General features: G+C 39.3%; 1 protein-coding gene across 8 annotated transcripts in view; it reads right to left on the bottom strand.

Annotated features, from left to right (window-relative positions):
* Positions 1–21,541, bottom strand: part of LOC126188976 (glucose transporter type 1) — a 1,320,264-nt gene that overhangs the window by 51,598 nt on the left and 1,247,125 nt on the right. Inside the window, exon 16 of one of the 8 annotated variants that reach the window (XM_049930758.1) lies at positions 21,428–21,501. The exons of the other annotated variants lie outside the window; for them this stretch is intronic. Within the exon in view, the coding sequence (XP_049786715.1) occupies positions 21,486–21,501 (16 nt within the window). The 3' untranslated portion in view covers positions 21,428–21,485. Of the gene's footprint in view, positions 1–21,427; positions 21,502–21,541 lie in introns of those variants that run through there. 8 annotated transcript variants of the gene reach the window in all.

The following is a 21,541-nucleotide window of genomic DNA, read 5'->3' as shown; positions in this document are numbered from 1 at the left end:
AGTAGTTCCAAGTGGCCATCCAGAGCCCAGTCATCTTGCGACTATACATTTTTGTGACCACCATTCCAGCAATCATGTACAGTGGCTACATTCCCGCCAAGTCTTTCTGCAATAGTGCAGAAGGAACATCCATCTACTCGTAACCCCCTCATTGTTGCCTTAAAAGCATTCTTCACTAACATCAACTCATCCCAAGGTAACTAATGCTCTTGACCCTTACATCATGTATTTAAAGCAAATTTGATTTGCATCCTCAATGTGACACTACTAGTGCCGCTCTTATGAAAATGGTGCAAAATCTGAAGAAACATCACCTTTCAGATGTAGAAACACACATACTGCACTGCCCTTTTATACCATGTATACTATTGCTGTCACTACCCCATGACTTTTGTCACCTCACTGTATTATTACCAGATCTGAACTGTTTTACCTTTGTAAAAACAACACATTGAAAGTCTCATAATCATTTGTAGGACATAGCTAGAACATAAGATTTTCAACTGCATGGTAAAAAAGGCATGCAATACAACTTATAACAACCTGGAGATTCTCTGACTAGCTTAGGATTAAGTTACTCCCTCCTTTTCCACTACTCCCCCTCTTCCAGTCACTCCCACCCCTAGCCCCACATCCCCATCCCAATTCTCCTCAATCTAACCTCCTTACTGCACCTAGCTGCCCCACCCTCTCTCCACCTTGTCCCTGTATGCTCCCACAAGCAGCACCTTATCACCTTACTAAACCCCACCCCTACCCTGCTATCCCTCCCCCTCCACTCCCCAGCCTCCTCCTTACCCCCATCTTCCACACTGCTTCTCCCATCATGCACTGCAGCTTGTGGTCTGGCCTCGGCATCCAGAGACTATGGTCATGGGTGTGTGAGTGGTGAGTGTGTGTCTATTTTGTTTGATTCCAATGAAGGCCTTTTTGGCTGAAACTTACTTGTTTGACAGGTTTTTTATTGTGCATATCTGTGACTCAGCATCTCCACTATATGGCGAGCAGTAATCTATCTTTTTCATAATACTTCTACAGGATTTTATGTATTATGAACTTTTGTGGACCAAAAACAAACATATCAAACATCATGTGTCTTAGACCTGAACTATACTGAAATGATCTATTTAGATATATGTGCTTTATACTAGGACATGAAGAGAACCAATTATGGCATTTGTTGAGTAACTACAATGATTTCATTTTGAATTATGTAATTTCAACACAGATATAAAAATATGACCTAATTTAAACCACAGAAGTCAAATCTCAAAATGTGAAAGATATTAATAATCATGATTTCTTCCAAATCAAATAAAAAAGAAACTTTATTCAATAAACTGTTTACTATCTGGCTTCTGTACTATCCAGGCTACTTAATTTATATCATAATAATATTTCACCGCAATAAAATAAGGATTAATTTACTGTACAGTAGACCCTCAGTTAACCCATACTAGCTGTTCAGTCCCTGCCATATTACATAGAAAAATTTACAACTAACAGCAAATTTTGGATAATTTGCACTACAAACTAAAATTTAGCCCCCACATTACATGTTCCATATCTTATTCTTTATCTAAACTGAATAACTATGTGCATATGTAGTGGTGTGTACTACAGTATTTTCCATTACATGTTTCACATAATTTTCTCAGTAATGTGCTTTACTGAACGGTACTTTACTGCAATTTTGCAACAATAGTGTGATCACTTGCTTGCTGCTCATGTGTCACTTCTGTAGCATAAGACACATGGGTGGGGGAGAGAGTGGTTGGTTAGTAGACTACATACAGTACATGACAGGCAACAATCCAGAGAGACCTTGGTTTCTGTTTGTAAGTGAACAGCAAACGTGTTTTCCTCCTTTTGCTCCACCATACACAAGATGCTACTGAAACTAAAATGAGGTCATAATGCACTAAGGCTAAAATAAAAATAGCAAATTCCACATAAGGATGAAAGTGGAGGGAAGCGTAAAATACAGGTTGCAGAACACTTTCAGAATCCAAAAGCTGTTCTCTCACAGATACTAAGTTCAAGACAGAAAACAGGGACAAGTCTGGCAAGCTATTCATTTGGTGGCAATAACAAGCACATGAGGCCACCCAAACAAGAAGTAGTGGAGGATTTGCTGTTTGAAAGGTTCCAACACATGCACTCGCAGCAGTCCATTGAGAAGTCCCATGCAATAAAAGGTATCACCCATGAAAAGGGAATTTCTCGGTTTGTGTGTTCTGAGGGCAGGATACGACACTTGCAGAAGAGGTGTAAAATCAGTGCTGTCAGTGTCTATGGGGAAGTACACACAGTAAACAAGGAGGATGCCAACGAATGGGCATAGGACTTTCATTTCCAAGCTGTCTCATTTATGAAGCAAGCATTTTCTATAACTTGTTGCATGAAAAAACACTACATGTCAAAGACACAAAATATGGAGTAAAATGACACTGATGGTAGTCTTGCATTGTAATTCAGATGGTTCTCAGAAGCTCAAGCCATTAGTGATTGGAAAACAGAAAAATCCACATTCAAAAATCTTAGCAGTAATCCAGGGGCCTTCAAATCAAAACTGAAGAGTTTCCTCATGGGTCACTCCTATTCTGTTGAGGAGTTCACTGAAAAATTAAGCTGACTCTTATGTTATATTATTGATTGTGTTTACTTAAACTTACAGTCTGACTTTTTTGGGTTTCATAAACATTTTGTTTTTTCTGTTAGTACTTATATGTTGTAATTTCATGTACTGACACATTTCATGATCTTCAAGTTTGCTCCTCAATTTTGCCCTAGGAACTAGACGTGTAAATAAATAAAAATTATGACAAGCATTTGACAAGATGTACATGTACTTTCTCAACTAAACAAACTCCAGAAATGATATTGTACATATACAGCGTACATATACAGTCATGAAGACAGAGCATCCTCATTTATTGGTACCCATAACAAGAGAAAATGTGAACAGTCATGTATTTTTCCAAAACGCCTCAGTAATTCAAATTTCATTAAACTGGGTTGGCTAGTTTTCATTCCCCTGAAATTTGGTTACATGAGGGTCTACTGTATGAACCATTCTTTTCCAAAGCCTTAGCAAGCAGGTGCCAGTTATAATTACATGAGGCCTGTGAGCCCTTTCAAAATATTTGATGCTTTTTTTTTTTTTGTTGTTTTGCTCCTAGCACATCTGAAGTCACAATTATGAAGTATATTGTGTATTATTATGGAATAAATTACCAGAACCATTCTTCAACATATGATGTTTAGAAGCCCTCTTCCAGTGCTCACAAACAACACTCACAGAGAGAGCTTCTCTGTTGGCAACCCTTTCTCCAGTTGTATATTGCATGTCTAAAGCTGTGCATTGTTAAACTGTTATTGTGTGCAGTCCTTTGTGTTTTAATTAAAGAGACCCAAATGGGTGATAAACAAAGAAACTTGTAGTGACTGTGCATCAGAAACTATGTGCTGTAATCCAACTGGATTTTGGGGCAGCAACCAAAACTATCACTTTGAAGCTACAGACAGGAAAAAGTACTGTTGGGGACTGGAAGATAAATTGAGTAGAAATTGAAAAGTGATGTGCTTCCCAGGCTACTGGAAGTGGACTAAATGTAAGGAAGACAACGTTGTTGTTGTTGTTGTTGTTGTTGTTGTTTTTGTTGTGGTGGTGGTGGTGGTTGTGGTCTTCAGTCCAGAGACTGGTCTGATGCAGCTCTCTGTGCTACTCTGTCCTGTGCAAGCTTCTTCATCTCCCAGTACCTATGGTAACCTATATCCTTCTAAATCTGCTTGGTGTATTCATCTCTTGGTCTCCCTCTACAATTTTTACCCTTCATGCTGCCCTCCAGTACCAAATTGGTGATCCCTTGTTGCCACAGAACATGTCCTATCAACCAATCCCTTCTTCTAGTCAAGTTGTGCCACAAACTACTCTTCTCCCCAATTCTATTCAGTACTTCCCCATTAACTACATGATCTACCCATCTAATCTTCAGCATTCTTCTGTAGCACCACATTTTGAAAGGTTCTGTTCTCTTCTTGTCTAAACTATTTATCATCCATGTTTCACTTCCATATAGGGCTACACTCCATACAATTGCTAAAAGGTAAATATAAAGAAATTGAGTAAGCTTAATTTTTGTGGCATGAACATTTTAAGAGGAAAGATTTGTCCATTACTGGACTGATATTGCAGGAAAAAGAATTGCCATTTCAGTGATAAATAGGAGAAGATTCAGAATTTAATGCCAGCACTGTATGATTGGAAAAACAATTCAGTATTCACCAGATTACCATTAGTGGAAAGGCTTTATCCATTAACAAAGAGGTTGTACATTGTTTAAAGACTATTTGTCAAAGTTAATTGATGAAGAGGGAATTTCTGGTGATCTGTTATACAGTTGGGATGAGAGTGGTTTAAATTATGAAATGCTCCCTAGAAAAATGCTTACATCAGAAAAGGAAGCTGCGGCACCCAGATACAAGAAAGGTAGGGAATGAGTTAGCAAATTAGCTTGCAGTAATACAACTGGCAACTGGCTTACATGAACAGGGAAATCACAGAGACCTAGAGCTTTCAAACACCTGAAAAAGGAGGAATCACTGCACCTACATCACACTCATCAAAAGAAAGCAAGATGACTTCAGAAATCTTTAAAACGTGGTTATAAAATAAATTAATACCAGCTGTAGAGAAATATTTGAAAGACAACAACTTACTGAGGTAAGCTCTGCTGCTTCTCAATAATGTGCCTTCATATCCTTCCAGTGATAAACTTACAGATGGAGATATCAGAGCATTATTTTACCACCTAATGTGACTGCTCTTTATCAGCCAATGCATCTCATCTCCATATTCTCAAGTTGTTGGTGTCAGCTATTGATAATAATGAAGACTGTGTAAGAGGAGATAATAATGAAGACTGTGTAAGAGGATTGACTTGCTAGATGTCATAAATTCTGAACATATCACTTGTATGTCTTGGAAAATTCTTTTAGACCATGAAGGTGAACACTTCAACTTTGAATCCATGTGGGAAACTAAAGTCAAAGATGGAAACAATGGTACTGTTTCATTGCTCAAAAATGAACTGGGTTGTAAGGATGTCCATGCAGAGGATGTTACAGAATGGATGGCAAATGATCAAGTAGATGAACTAACTGACAACGATATTGTGGAAATGGTGATATAGAGGGAAGTAACACAAGAGGAAGATGCAAACTTAGATGAAAGACGAAATCTCACCCCACATTCGGTGGGGTGAAAGATGATTGAGGCTGTACTGCAGTACACTAGCGAGTAGGAGAAAGCAATACCAGCTCATATCATCTTTTTGCCTACGTAGAGAAGAGGACTATGACGAGGAAACAGTCACCTATCAAAGATGTTTTTAAAACCTCAAACCTGTAAGCTTCATCTTTTTTATTAGGCCTGGATTTTCACATGTACATAGTCATACATTCATATTTTACAATGCAGATCATTTCATGTTTCCTGTAATAATTTTTGAATAGTACAGTATGTACACAACACACACTTATGACTAGCATGTGTTAAGTAAGATGTCGGAGAACATTAATAAAATTGGGTTTTCGTACTAAAAAAAAATGTGTTTTAAGGCATGGCTGGGGTCAGAAGAGAACATTGTTTTAAGGCATGGCTGGGGTCAGAAGAGAACATTTTCAGAACTCTGGCCTATCCACTTTTTTTTGTTATCCAGATCGACCTTCCACCACATTTGGACAGACAGTTGACAGGTTCCTGTAATTTTAAAACACTAATTGTTTTTATGAAAAAGTATATTTTATATATGAAAGAAAAGTTTTCTTAAATCTGACAAGCACACTGGGCAACATAGCCTGTAGATCCAGATCATGCCATGCTAAATCCTTGCACACAAGGCTCACAAACTGGGTACAGCCATCAGGACAGGTGTTACACAGAAAGCTTTAATACTGGTTTTCACAAAAGCTATGGAGCATGTAGCAGGAACTTGAAATAGCAGTCAAAGCAATCTGTGGAGAATTTCATTAACATATGTGACCACAACTGCTGGACTTCCCTTCAGAGCACCAGAGACAAAAAACACTCAACAATTAACAGAAGTAGGTGGTAATAATGCTCTCAAGAAAGAAAATTTGTTCCATTAATTGGGAATCTGATGGTAACAGTTTCATGAGATCTGAAGGGCTTGCAGTTCAGTATGGAAGAGGAGGAAGAGCATAAGAAGACCAAACATACGCAGCCAAAAAACAGCGCTATTGACCATGTACATGTGTCCCTAACTCAAAACAACAGTGCCATACACAGAATCAAGAGTGGTGCAAGTTTGAACCTACCCAGCCCATGTGTCATGCAGTGACCTCTGTGGGCCATGGGCTAATTTGTCCATCCCAGTCGGCTGGCAAGCTTAGTGCATCCCACAGTGTCACAGACAAGGAGCTATCTCGAATTTGTTCAATGTATGCTTGATTTGCGCTATTTGGAATGTATATTTTGTAACTGTTATTATTGTCACATACCTCTAACAGTATAAAAGAACCTATGGGGTACTGAAACTGGCTGAAACAAAAAAAAAAAAAAATAAAAAAAAAGAGGGAAGCTGTCATTACTGTCAAGCATGTAAAGTCATACATTCATTGAAACCACTGTCAGCCTGCCCCTGCATATTTAATTGAAATAATCTAGAGGGTTTTGTGATTTACAGATGGATGCCTATTCTGATACAGCAGAGGCAAGGGACCGAATGGCAATTACCTTGTGTGCACAGCTTGGCAGCTGGGGATGCAAGATGTTGGCATTGCACATCAACCAGTCTTGGCTGGCTTGATATCTTGCACTTAGCTCTACTGGCTTGCAAACCAGCTGGGCTGTCCTGCACATTGTACCGGTCAGGGCACAAGATGCTAAACTGGGTGGACTAGAAAAAGCATCATGTATGACTCTCACTACAAACATCATCAGTATAGTGGGATTACCTTTAGCAGCACAAACAACAATGTTTGGTACTATTACTTATGGTGTGTATAGACACCATGGCAATTGGTGACCATGTTATAACAACAAGGGGTTTGTGAAGGGGATTGCAAATAATAACACATCTTCCAATTGTATTTAGCTGGCCACTTTATAATCTGCAGAAGATAAGCACACAGGGATGAATAAGCTTTGTCTTGCAAGATGACAACCATCACGTAATGCAGACCCTAAAAACATACATAAGGCTCAAGAAAAATATTGCTTAAAATTAATGTTCCACCAGCAATGAAGTCATTTGGACATGGAGCACAACTAAAGCCTGTACAACAGAAAATCAATGCTAATATTTTAAAACAATCTATAATGGCATTAATATAAAGTGATTTAAAAAAACGTAAAATCTATCTTGATCATTTAATTGAGATTTGTGCACAAAATAATTATCTTATCTGCATCATCATCATCTAAAATACTGAAATAAACTGACATTTTGTATCCATAGCAGTGGCCTTCCTCATGGCAAAGACTCCTCAGCTGAGGATTGAGTTCTTCAATATATAATGGTATCACTATGTCACCAGCATCACATTTATTAGATTTTATTGGCCCTCAACTAAAACTGGTATGTGTTATGGAGAAAGAGGGTGATATCTGGCTGGCTATTTGTGAGTTTCATGGCTTGCAGGCAATTGGTAGCCTGCTACAAGTCAGTGACAAACTTCTGGGTGCCATTTACGTTTTCCTGCTGCCGGTAGTGGAGAGACAACACCAGCTGTACATGAGCTCTTTGTTTAGCCAATCACAGCAGTGTCCAGTGGATTTGCTGCCCTGCAGTCACACATGGCCCACTGTACCAGGATTGCTAGCAGCTGGGCACCAGGTGTCTGTAGCCGTCTTCCCAGCTGCCGATATCAGGCTGCACAAAATGGCTGTCTCACCAGTATTTGTGGTTTTTGCAACTTGGCAGTCTGCCCACAACTGCAATAGTGCTCTGATAGTGCCCATCTGTTGTGTTGTACCAAACAAATATAAAAATCATGCTCTGCTATGTGGGTGCGACATTACACTCACATTGTATCTGGTATACATCTGCTGTGCTGATGGATGCATCCTTAATGGACCCTACCAAATCCTGGTTTTAAGCCTCCTCGGTGAAGTATCTTGCCTACCTGATCACTGATGTCTTTGTTGTAAGGTAAGTGCACCACTAGAAGCTGTGTTGTTCTAAATACTGAACTTAGTAGCTCTTTTTACTATTTTATTGTCATATCCATTGGCTTGGAATATGTCCTGCAGCTCTTTCAGTTCTTGATTTTGTTCATAACTGTTGTTCAGCAGCTGCAGTGTGCACTCTTTTCACCAAAATAAAAATCAGTCATCAGCTGCTCATAAATTTTATTAAATTCACTTTACTTGATTCAGTAGATTGATCTGTCATCTTCAGAAGTTGGATACAGGCTTCAATCATAGGTAAGTTGACATCAAATAGGGATCGGACAATAAAGGCATCAGAATGAAATTTTCACTCTGCAGCGGAGTGTGCGCTGATATGAAACTTCCTGGCAGATTAAAACTGTGTGCCGGACCGAGACTCGAACTCAGGACCTTTGCCTCAGGTAAGTGCTTTAATGTAGAGCACTTGACCGCGAAAGGCAAAGGTCCCGAGTTTGAGTCTGGGTCCGGCACACAGTTTTAATCTGCCAGGAAGTTTTAATAAAGGCATCCCTGATTAAAGAACAGTCTGTTGGTTACTATTTATTGCATATACTATGTACTATTTACAATGTGACAGACTGCTGGTTGCTGCGCATCACATATACTTTGTATTTTTTGCAATGTGATGCTGTTCTACATCTACATCTACATCTACATCTACATGGATACTCTGCAAATAACATTTGAGTGCCTGGCAGAGGGTTCATCGAACCACCTTAACAATTCTCTATTATTCCAATCTCGTATAGCGCGCGGAAAGAATGAACACCAATCTCTTTCCATACGAGCTCTGATTTCACTTATTTTATTGTGGTGATCATTCCTCCCTATGTAAGTCAGTGTCAACAAAATATTTTTGCTTTTGGAGGAGAAAGTTGGTGATTGGAATTTCGTGAGAAGATTCTGGTGCTTTTCTTTTAACGGTTTCCAGCCGAAATCCTGTTTCATTTCTGTGACACTCTCTCCCATATTTCGCGATAATACAAAACGTGCTGCCTTTCTTTGAACTTTTTTTCGATGTACTCTGTCAGTCCTATCTGGTAAGAATCCCACACCGTGCAGCAGTATTCTAAAAGAGGGTGGACAAGCGTAGTGTCCTTAGCAGGACCGTTACATTTTCTAAGTGTCCTGCCAATAAAATGCAGTCTTGGGTCAGCCTTCCCCACAACATTTTCAACATGTTCCTTCCAATTTAAGTTGTTCATAATTGTAATACCTAGGTATTTAGTTGAATTTATGGCTTTTAGATTAGACTGATTTATCGTGTAACCGAAGTTTAACAAGTTCCTTTTAGCTCTTATGTGGATGACCTCACACTTTTCGTTATTCCGGGTCAACTGCCACTTTTCACACCATTCAGATATTTTTTCTAAATTGTTTTGCAGTTTGTTTTGATCTTCTGACGACTTTATTAGTCGATAAATGACAGAATCATCTGCAAACAACCGAAGACGACTGTTCAGATTGTCTCCCAAATCATTTCTACAGGGTGTTACAAAAAGGTACGGCGAAACTTTCAGGAAACATTCCTCACACACAAAGAAAGAAAATATGTTATGTGGACAAGTGTCCGGAAACGCTTACTTTCCATGTCAGAGCTCATTTTATTACTTTTCTTCAAATCACATTAATCATGGAATGGAAACACACAGCAACAGAAAGTACCAGCGTGACTTCAAACACTTTGTTACAGGAAATGTTCAAAATGTCCTCCATGCATCCACACTCCGCCGCATGGAATCCCTGATGCGCTGATGCAACCCTGGGAATGGTGTATTGTATCACAGCCGTCCACAATACGAGCACGAAGAGTCTCTACATTTGGTACCGGGGTTGCGTAGACAAGAGCTTTCAAATGCCTTCATAAATGAAAGTCAAGAGGGTTGAGGTCAGGAGAGCGTGGAGGCCATGGAATTGGTCTGCCTCTACCAATACATCGGTCACCGAATCTGTTGTTGAGAAGCGTATGAACACTTCGACTGAAATGTGCAGGAGCTCCATCGTGCATGAACCACACGTTGTGTCGTAGTTGTAAAGGCACATGTTCTGGCAGCACAGGTAGAGCATCCTGTATGAAATCATGGCGGTGAATCGAGGAGGTACAGCACATACTGATGAAACTAAAAGGAGCTCTAACATGGAAATTAAGCGTTTCCGGACACATGTCCTCCTAACATCTTTTCTTTATTTGTGTGTGAGGAATGTGTCCTGAAAGTTTGGTCGTACCTTTTTGTAACACCCTGTATAGATAAGGAACAGCAAAGGGCCTATAGCATTACCTTGTGGAATGCCAGAAATCACTTCTGTGTTACTTGATGACTTTCCGTCAGTTACTACGAACTGTGACCTCTCTGACAGGAAATCACAAATCCAGTCACATAACTGAGACAATATTTCATAAGCACGCATAATACTAGCCACTTGTGTGGTACAGTGTCAAAAGCCTTCCGGAAATCCAGAAATACGGAATCAATCTGAAATCCCTTGTCAATAGCACTCAACACTTCACATGAATAAAGAGCTAGTTGGGTTGCACAGGAACGATGTTTCTAAAGCCATGTTGACTGTGTGTCAATAGACAGTTTTCTTTGAGGTAATTCATAACGTTCGAACACAAAATATGTTCTAAAATCCTGCTGCATATCAACATTAACGATATGGGCCTGTAATTTAGTAGATTACTCATACTACCTTTCTTGAATATTGGTGTGACCTGTGCAACTTTCCATTCTTTGGGTACGGATCTTTCGTCAAGCAAACAGTTGTATATGATTGTTAAGTATGGAGGTAATGCATCAGCATACTCCAAAAGGAACCTAATTGGTATACAGTCTGGACCAGAAGACATACTTTTATTAAGTGAGTTAAGTTGCTTCACTACTCCGAGGATACTTACTTCTATGTTACTCACGCTGGCAGCTGTTCTCGATTCGAATTCTGGAATATTTACTTTGTCTTCTTTTGTGAAGGCATTTTGGAAGACTGTGTTTAGTAACTCTGCTATGGCAGCACTGTCTTCAATAATATCTCCATTGCTATCACGCAGAGAAGGCATTGACTGTTTCTTGTGCTAACATACTTCACATATGACCAGAATCTCTTTGGATTTTCTGCCAGGCTTCAAGACAAAGTTTCCTTGTGGAAACTGTTATAAGCATCTCACATTGAAGTCCGCGCTAAATTTTGAGCTTCTGTAAAAGATCGCCAATCTTTGGGATTTTACGTCTGTTTAAACTTGGCATGTTTGTTCATTGTTTCTGCAACAGTGTTCTAACCCGTTTTGTGTACCAAGGAGGATCAGCTCCATCGTTTGTTAATTTACTTGATATAAATCTCTCAATTGCTGCTGATACTTTTTCTTTGAATTTAAGCCACATCTGGTCTATACTCATATTATTAATTTGGAAGGAGTGGAGATTGTCTTTCAGGAAGGCGTCAAGTGAATTTTTATCTGCTTTTTTGAATAGGTATATTTTTTGCTTATTTTTCGGAGATTTGGGGATTACAATATTCAATCTCACTACAACAACCCTGTGTTCACTAATCCCCGAATTGGTTTTGATGCTCGTTATTAACTCAGGATTATTTGTTGCTAATATTTCAAGCGTGTTTTCACAACCGTTTACTATTCGCATGAGCTCATGAACTAACTGCTCGAAATAATTTTCAGAGAATGTGTTTAGCACAATTTTGGATGATATTTTATGCATACCTCCGGAATTAAACATGTATTTCTGGCAACATATCGAGGGTATATTAAAGTCACTACCAACTATTATCGTATGAGTCGGGTACGTGTTTGAAATTAAACTCAAGTTTTCTTTGAACCTTTCAGCAACTGTACAATCTGAATTGGGAGGTTGGTAAAAGGATCCAATTATTATTTTATTCTGGTTGCCAACAATGATCTCTGCCCATACTAACTCACAGTAAGTATCTACTTCAATTTTGCGACAAGTTAAACTACTTCTGACAGCAACAAACACGCCACCACCAACCGTGTTTAGCCTATCCTTTTGGAACACAGTTAGGTTCTTTGCAAAAATTTCGGCTGAGGTTATGTCTGGCTTTAGCCAGCTTTCAGTGCCTATAACGATTTGAGCATCAGTGCTTTCTATTAGCACTTGGAGCTCTGGTACTTTCCCAACACAGCTATGACAATTTACAACTGTTATACCAATGGTTCCTCTATCTACGTTCTTCCTGTGTTCAGCCTGCCCCCTTTGTGACTGAAGCCCTTCTTGTGTTTTCCCGAGACCCTCTAACCTAAAAAACCACCAAGTCCATGCCACACAGCCCCTGCTACCCATGTAGGCGCCTCCTGCATATAGTGGACACCTGATCTATTCAGCAGAACCTGAAACCCAACCACCCTTTGGTGCAAGTCGAGGAATGTGCAGCCTACATAGTTGCAGAACTGTCTGAGCCTCTGTTTCAGACCCTCCAATGGGCTCGGTACCAGAGGTCCGCAATCGGTCCTGTCGACAATGCTGCAAGTGGTCAGCTCTGCTTTCATCTTGCAAGCAAGATTAGCAGCCTTTACCACTTCTGTTAGCTGCTCGAAACCAGAGAGAATCTCTTCTGATCCAAAGTGACACATCATTGGTACCAACGTGAGCAACCACCTGCAGTTGGCATCTTCGTGGCATCCGGGAGAACCCTTTCCACATCTGGAATGATTCCACCTGGTGTGCACATCGAGTGCACATTGGTTTTCTTACCCTTCTTGTCAGCCAAGTCCCTAAGGGGCCCCATAAAGCGCCTAACATTGGAGCTCCCAACTTCCAATAATCCCACCCTCTGCAATTGCCCAGACCTTGCAGGCTGAGTGGTTTCCTCTGAAACAAGACATGTGACAGCATCTGGCTCAGCGACAGTGTCAGCCACAGACAGCACCTGGAACCTGTTTTTCAGACAAACTGTGGAGGCCTTACGTGCGGCCACCTGGGAAGCCTTTCGCCACCTGCTTCGCCCCAGGGTGACCTCCCACTCGACCACAGGTGAGGGTTCAACCTCAGTGCGAGCAATAACTGGGCTGGCCACCGGTGAAGACCGATATGAGGACTCTGACGCATTGGGAAGCCTTTCGCCACTGGCTTCGCCCCGGGGTGACCTCCCACTCGACCACAGGTGAGGGTTCAACCTCAGTGCGAGCAATAACTGGGCTGACCACCGGTGAAGACCGATATGAGGACTCTGACACATTGGACGTCCGTTGGATCCCCACGGCCGGCCCACAACAGTGGTGCCCATCCATTGCAGCCTCAATCTGTGTAACTTAAGACATCACAGCCTGAAGCTGAGAGCGAAGTGTCACCAACTCAGCTTGCATCCGCACACAACAATCGCAGTCCCTGTCCATACTAAAGACTGTGGAAAACTAAACTACGCAGATAAACGGACTACCGGCACGTGCTGCGCAACTCTACTGTAGACCCTGATGAAAACGCACTAACTGTGTCTAATAATACACAGATATTCAAAAACCTAACTACCAAAGCACTCAGGTGAAACTAAATAATTTGCCCCTGGTAAGGAACTTTTAATGTGTCACAGAGTCGGTTTACTTTCTGACGCAAATGAAAACAGGAGAACTGTGGCTATTAGCTATTAGATTTTAAATTTTAGTTCATAGTTTCTTTAATGAAGGACATCTGTCATTCAATCCATATTTGATGTCGGTCTGCCTCTGATTTAAGCATTGCTAAAATGAAATTAATAAAATTTTTGTGCATGTGATAGCTGATTTTTATTTTGGCGTAAAGTTTTTTCAATTCTTATTTGATAATGTTTTTATCACTGATGCATCGGGCTTAAGTGATCACCAAGTGCAGGATGGAAATGCTTCTGAGCTGGACAATGATGGGATTCAGCATTTATGGACCAGTAGGTGTGGGTAGGTTCTGTAGACCTTGTATTCTAGACCTCCAAGACCAGGAACAGAGGCACACTGTTGCTTTCTTGTTCTGGTATGAACTGGATGATCTTATGCAAGCTGTTAATATACTGATGGAGCTTCTGCAGCTCTGTTCTCCATGTGCACAAAACTGCATGGAGCTTAAGGGATTTTACTCAAATGATCACCTAAAAATATCAGCTGATATCAGAGAGAATGGGGATCCTATTGGCACACTGTCTGTCATTCATAATATTTACAACTCCAGATGAAATAGGTTGATGATAAATATAACTGCATCAGGTCACAAATATTAACCAGTACTCAATCCTGAGTGATGCTGATAGGCATTGGAATGCTGATGAAGAAAGGCTTTGTGTAAGTGTACCAAAATTCAGTTTGCTGTATGTGTTGCTACTGTACAAGTGAACAAAACAACTTGAATCCTTCACACACAATTTTGTGTGTCCCATAAGGAAAGTTGCTACTCAGTGTATACTGAAGATGTTGAGTTGTAGACAGGCACAACAAAGTGAATCCATCCTGGGTTTTCAATTGTTCCTTAAGGGGAAGCAGTTTTCTAGCCACATACTTTGCCACATTGTGAGTATGTGAATCGATGCCATTAATGGCAGACCTGAGGGGGGCTGGATCTTAAGTGTCTGTAAGTCCTTGGTGTACCCTGGATTTTGTTGATGAGTTCCCTGGCTGTGTCTTGGACTAATCATGGCCTAACACATGCTAATGTTATTCAGAGGACAATAAAATGTAAAAAATGTGGCATCAGTGCTCTAGAGATACTTAAAAAATTGATATATTGAGGCACACAATCCCCAGCTAATTACTCTTTGCTCTGAGGAAGGCCATAACTCAGCTGAAATGTTGCTTATTTTAGTATTTAAAGTATTTTACAAGATATGTGGCAATACAATCAGAAGGATTTGAATGTGACTGACATCAGCCATGAATCACCACCACCACCACCACCACCACCACCACCACCACCACCACCACCACCCAGTTTAGAAGTATTCTATCTTATACATGCTAACCACTGAAGCCAGGTGCAACAGCAATAAAAACAATGTAAAATAAGAACTCGTGGAGCTGCATAACACCTTCTGAGCCAATAAATATGATGATAAAACAATAAGAAGAGCTGCTAGGTACAGTAGGAATAAGGGTACAGAAACTGAAATCATAAACAAGCTCCTGGTGGTGAGCTTACCTTGCATCAAGGGTGTCAGTGTTAGGGTAGCTCAAGGAAATTCACTGATGAGTCAACAAGTCAGTATTCTGGAGTGGATCCAAGATCCAGGATTTGGTAGAGTCCTCTAAGGTTGCAGCAAAAACTCTCAAAGCCTCAGTAGTATATAAGATACTGTGTTAGTGCATTGTTGCCTACATTGGGAAACAGGAAGTCTTGCTAGTACCCGAGTATTAGAGCAAGTGTGGCATGTTCAATTGGGGCAGCACAACAGATTGGCATTTTCAGACAAACATTGGCATCATGAGCAGACTATCAAGATTTTAGAAGCTCAAATACCGATGATGCAGCTTTGGAGACACACATAGAAAATAACAGGGGTAACTGAAATCTTGAAGCAGCCTGACATCATCAACAGGAAATACAGCTACAGGCTCCCAGGATCCTGACTGCCATCTTCTCCAGTATAAACGGGCACATATGATCGTAGGGTGGCTGGCTCACAGGATACTGTCACAACTGACTGAACAAACAGCACACACATAACTGGCATTGTCTCTCTGCTACTAATAGGAAGAAAACATGACTCCCAGAAGCTTTTCATGATTCATGGTGGGTTACCAACCACGAGCAAGCAGTGAAACCCAGATATAGATGGTCACATGTAACCCCTTCTCTTGTAACACCCACCAATGTTGTTTTAGGGCAAATAAAATCCAATAAATTGTTCAGCAGTGGCCTAGTGACACCATTAGAGAAGTAACATCTGAAGCAACCATTCCTACGGTAATCAGTATTTGCCGTGCGGAAGGCTGCTGCTATTTGGCCAAAACATTTTATTTTAGTATTTTAAAAGATGATATGGCGGTACACCCAGGAGGACTTTAATAAGATTGACATTGGCTGTGGAAGCCTACATATTTATATGAACATCTTTGCCACTGTGCACCTGACTGGTTAATGTAAAAAAAGCAATCTCTAGATCTGCACAGTAACAAATTGAAAAAGAAATGTAAATGAAATGACAATTTCTGAGACTTTATTGGTTTCATACAGATACGATTTGATGTATATAGACTGAGGCAGCAAGTGAAATCCTTTGGTTCCTGGCCTTGGTACAAATTTTCACTCGCTGCTTCAGTTTATATACATAAAGAAATGTAAGTCCATTGGTCCACCCAGGCACTGCCTTATCTAAATGCATCCCATTATGACATTCTAGACAATGAATAATAGTTTTCAGCTACTCATTAAATCAAAGCATCTGTTTTTACTTTAGTGAAAGCTATGAATGTAAAGAATGATACACCAATGAGAAAAGTGTACATAACGGCAAGCCTCTATGCAAGCACTTCACCTATAATGAACAGTGACTAGTTCTCCTGTGGCTACTGACCTCATACGTCTCTTTCTATAAATCCTTTCACATACAGTACTTTATATCTCCATACTGGTGAGTAAGAATAGCTTACAGGATCACATTAATATTCCTCCAAATGCATATAATAAATACTGATTATCACCAAATATTGTTGCCTGTTGGATACCACATCAATGGTCAGAAATAGTTGCAGTAGTCTGTGATGAATGAAGCGTGAATAATTTATCACCTGGCCATCATTCTGATCTTGAAACAAAGTAGAGTTATCTCCATTTGCTTTGGTATCACTCCTGGAGTAAATAAATACTTTGTGCTATTTACTTTCAGATCATAACTCTCTAGGAAATATCAAAATTACTTCACAGGTTATATTTACCAGGTTATTATTATTGGTACCCATAGTGATTATTCTTGTCAAAACTGAGATGAATCTGAAACTTATTAAGTTTTACATTTTTACTTGTTTCACTGTATTTTTTCATAAAGAATTTTAATTTCACTGTGTAACTTGATAATTAAAATTTCAGTAATGAGTGTTCTAAAAATTTTGACCCCCTAAGTGATGTTGCAATGGAACAATAATGTCTACTTATTTAAACAGAAACATTTTCAAATTATAGAAATTTGTGTGGTTTTATCTAACATGTAAACTTGGAAGTGTCATTGTTGCATAAAAATTAGTAAGTTATACTTGTTAAATTACACTAAAAATGAAACCTAATTAATTCAGTTTTGAGAAGTTATATGGCTCAAATGGCTCTGAGCACTATGGGACTTAACTTCAGAGGTCATCAGTCCCCTAGAACTTAGAACTACTTAAACCTAGCTAACCTAAGGACATCACACACATCCATGCCCGAGGCAGGATTCGAACCTGCGACCATAGAGGTCACGCGGTTCCAGACTGTAGTGCCTAGAATTAAGAAGTTACTTGAGTTGCTGAAAGGTGTAAAGAAATATGTGATACTTATATTTCGTTTAACTAATATTTTATTAGCATAAATAATATAAAATAAGCCCATTTAAAAAGTATTGAATTATAAGTATTAATATGCTCCCACTTAGACTACATGGAGACTCCTGAATGTAGCAAGTGATTCACTGTTTCTCAGTATGCAACAGGCATGTAGTGTTTTGCACAATAAATAGCATTTCCACTCAGTGAACTGTAATGTTTTAAGACTTGGTAAAAGCATTTTACATGTTTCCAGACAGAATTCTGTGTAAGAAACACATGGCAGCAAATTATTTATTTTTATATATACAGTAACAAATTCAGTTTGTTAGATTTTGACAGTCATCTGTTAATACACTTTTTTCCAATGATGTATACAAAAGAAAAAGTTTCTTTAAAATTAAGTTAATTATCTATGGAAATCTCTGCCATTAATTAACTTTGGAATAATTATGGGTTGTAACATTAACTGTCTCCAATTTGTCATCAGCCTCCACCTAAGTACAACTAATAGGTAATGGCAAAATAGAATTTGACAAAGTTGGCTAGCTCAGCTCAAAGCACAAACTTTTTTTCTTGCAGCCTTCAGCCTGCAGTTGCTATGTGACATGATGTAAATGGAAACTGAACTGTTGATTTGCATATTCTAACTATTGAAAAGCACTGTGTTGGTAACCCATTTTTCAAGTACACTGTTTTTGTGAGTTATTGCTGTTTCTGTGTCTTCTCTCTAGTTTATGGAAATCAGCGCAGAGGGAGGGGCTGCAGGATTAAACATACGAGGAAGTTGGGAAACAGGGTGGAGACTGTCATAAACTTACTCATCACAGTTTTCTCTATACAGTTTTTTTTGTTACAAAGCCAAATTTGTTGCTGATTGTACCTTTCAAATACTGACTTTTAAGAAGCATCACTTTAATTTAATAAATGAAATATGTCATCTCTAGTCACATTATTCAATGATCTTCACAAACTTAGCATGTCTGATGTTCCAGACAGGTGACACCTATATCAAGCAATCTGCAGCTCTCATTTCTGATTCACTTCACTTGTGAAATTAGATATTTATTTGCTGTTACAATAACAATAGTAATAACACTGATGATTGTGATTTATAGTTATGGCATTGCCTTTATGCTTTACACACTGCTGGCCATTAAAATTACAAGACCACAATGGATAGCAAATAACAAATTTTACATTGGCCATATATGGACAGTATAAAGAATATATTATTAAACTTTTAGATGGCTGGCAGCAACACAGGCCCTAACGCAGTTGTCAAGTCGAACTGAGCTTAGATGACACACCTGGATATGTCATTTGATGCTGATTCAACTCTATGTGATAGTTAATGGATCACAGTAGCTGGTTAGTGGGGATGTACATACCTCTCAGCAACCCATTATTTTTAGTAGGTGAGATATGGAGAATGTGCTGTTCAGGAGATAGGTCAGGACAGCACGGGCAACACATGGTGTTGAGTTACCTCATCACAGAGACCTTGGTGACAGGGCACAGCCACAGTTCTCGACGCAACAGAAGTGCAATAGCTGCTGTCCAAATTACCAGCTACTTGAACCAAAAGTGATCATGTTGTTCACTCAGTGTCACCCTATATCGTCACATACGGTACTGTGTACAGCAACATTCATGTGCCTCAGAGCCTCCAAACATAGATACATCGATTTCAGTGCAGTGCAGTACACAGGGCCAAGACTCAGCTGAGTAGATGACATGGTGCCACTCGTACTGTATCGACAGTCCTTGGTGCTGCGGATGTCATTGCACTGTACATGTGGATACTTTTATGTCTGAATAGAAGCACATTTCCTAACTCAGTGCATGTGATGTTAGTGTACAATCCTGCACAGCTGAGTGAAGCTTATGAGAGTCCTCTCAAATGCTTTTGATGTGATGTCACTGAGATACTGTTTGGCATTGAGTACCACCCCTCTTAACTCATCTATGCCATATTTGCATGATAGTCAAGGGATCCTAACCAGTGGGAGCAGCAAGACTGCGGGATGATAAACCACAGTCTCAATAGGTCACAACCCTGTCATTGTTATATTCCAGCACATGCTGCTACATGTTTCCCTTTCAGCATGATGATCTCAAAACTAACCAACATTAAAATGTGATTTCAGAATTAAAACACACTGCTTAGTCTTTCGTTATACACAGAATACTGTTGTCATTACTCCTGTCTTCTTTGTGCATTTGTGCTGAAATGATAATAATTTGCATAACCAAGCATTTTGTACATTTCATACCAACTTAACATTTGTTGTATGCTGTCTTCATGGTGTTGCTGTTTTAATGACCACAAGTGTACATAAACAAAATCATTGTAGGCAGCCCAAACGACAGATCCAAAGAAGCATAATTTTAAGATAGATATCTAACAATGGCCTTCTGGAAGAGACTATCCAGAGACTATTAGACTGTAACATGTAGGTAATAACTTTCACATATGAAATATAAATAAAAAAATCAGTTATAAAAGAATCTGATATGAAAAAAATGAGTACCTACCAATGTGAAACTGAGAAAGGGATTGTTGGAGCAGGGCTGACATGTTAATACCGGTATTAATCAAGAAACACAGCTTCTTCTTTAGTATTGTGCATTTTTTAAATTTGTTCATCTGGATGTAGAGAAAAATAAGACACACTATAGCAAAAAAACAAAATGATATATTATTTTAAGAGATGCTGATGGAAAGGGGAAGTGACTTCAAATTCTGACTCAAGAGAAACAATTGTTCCTCTCCTAATTTCACAACTGATCTGGTGAGGGGAGCAACTTTTCTTTCCCTCCAGCATCTGTTCATTCTAAATTTTCTTGACGCTACATATATGCTTCCCTCTTTCTGTGTAATTATATATTTTCACTATGGTTTTTATAAAGCATGTGCCCACCAGCTCTGCTCCAACTGTTCCGGTTCCAGCAGTTTTTGAGTAGATGTTCATATGTCACATGTAATTAAAGAACTTTTTAATATTTTCAAATCTTTTGTCTTTTAGTATTGCTGTCCCCAATATCAGGCCCATATTTAAGTTTGTGACCCAGACAAAGTGTAATTTAAAATAACAAATACTATTGTCTTCCTCTTCACACATACAAGTTTTTCACCATATCAAGAATAAATCCTGTAATAGTTTGCTGTTGGTAATGTGGCTGTTCTGAGGTTTTGATATTGCAGCTCCAGTGATACAGTAGTAGTTCCTGATTCTAAAAATATACTTGGTTCAAAAACTTTCAGTAACATCTTTACAGCCAGCTGAGGATATCACCAAGCCTGACAGTTAGTTATTTAAAAGAAGGTTTATCACATGGCAAGCAGCTACACTTACAGGCATTGCACATTCCATAGTAACATGCACAAACATGACAAAATGGAGGATGGATCTGTGCATAGGGTAAGTTGTGGCACTGACCACAGCATGAGATGTGATTGGACAGTCAAATCCAGATTCCCTTATCTTTAAAAGAAAAGTCTGTTTCACCATGAATCATTTGCTTATATATGTTCAGTCCTTACCAGGATTTTTCTTTATTTATTTTTCAGTTTCATTAATATGCGAATGTACAAGTAAAGTTATGGCACTCATTGAGATCATTTCAAATTTCACTGTGATATTACAGCAGTGCTCATTTTTAGAGTGCAGAATAGATGTGAGTAGAATAATTGCTTCACGAAGTCAAACTTATGACTTTTTATAGTGAATCTGAGGCCGTGCTGATAGCGTGCATCAGTGCGCCGTACTATAAGGTCCCATACCTGGTACTGTAGCATATGCAGAATGCCTCCTCGGATTGTATTTACTCGAAAATGTTCTTCTTTCAAACGGGCTCGGCGCTGGATATGAAATAGTAATTGTTGTTTATAAAATTTCTTA

This window comes from Schistocerca cancellata, chromosome 5 (genome assembly GCF_023864275.1).
Source record: "Schistocerca cancellata isolate TAMUIC-IGC-003103 chromosome 5, iqSchCanc2.1, whole genome shotgun sequence".
NCBI lineage: Eukaryota > Metazoa > Arthropoda > Insecta > Orthoptera > Acrididae > Schistocerca > Schistocerca cancellata.
This window is presented reverse-complemented; position numbering and strand designations above follow the sequence as displayed.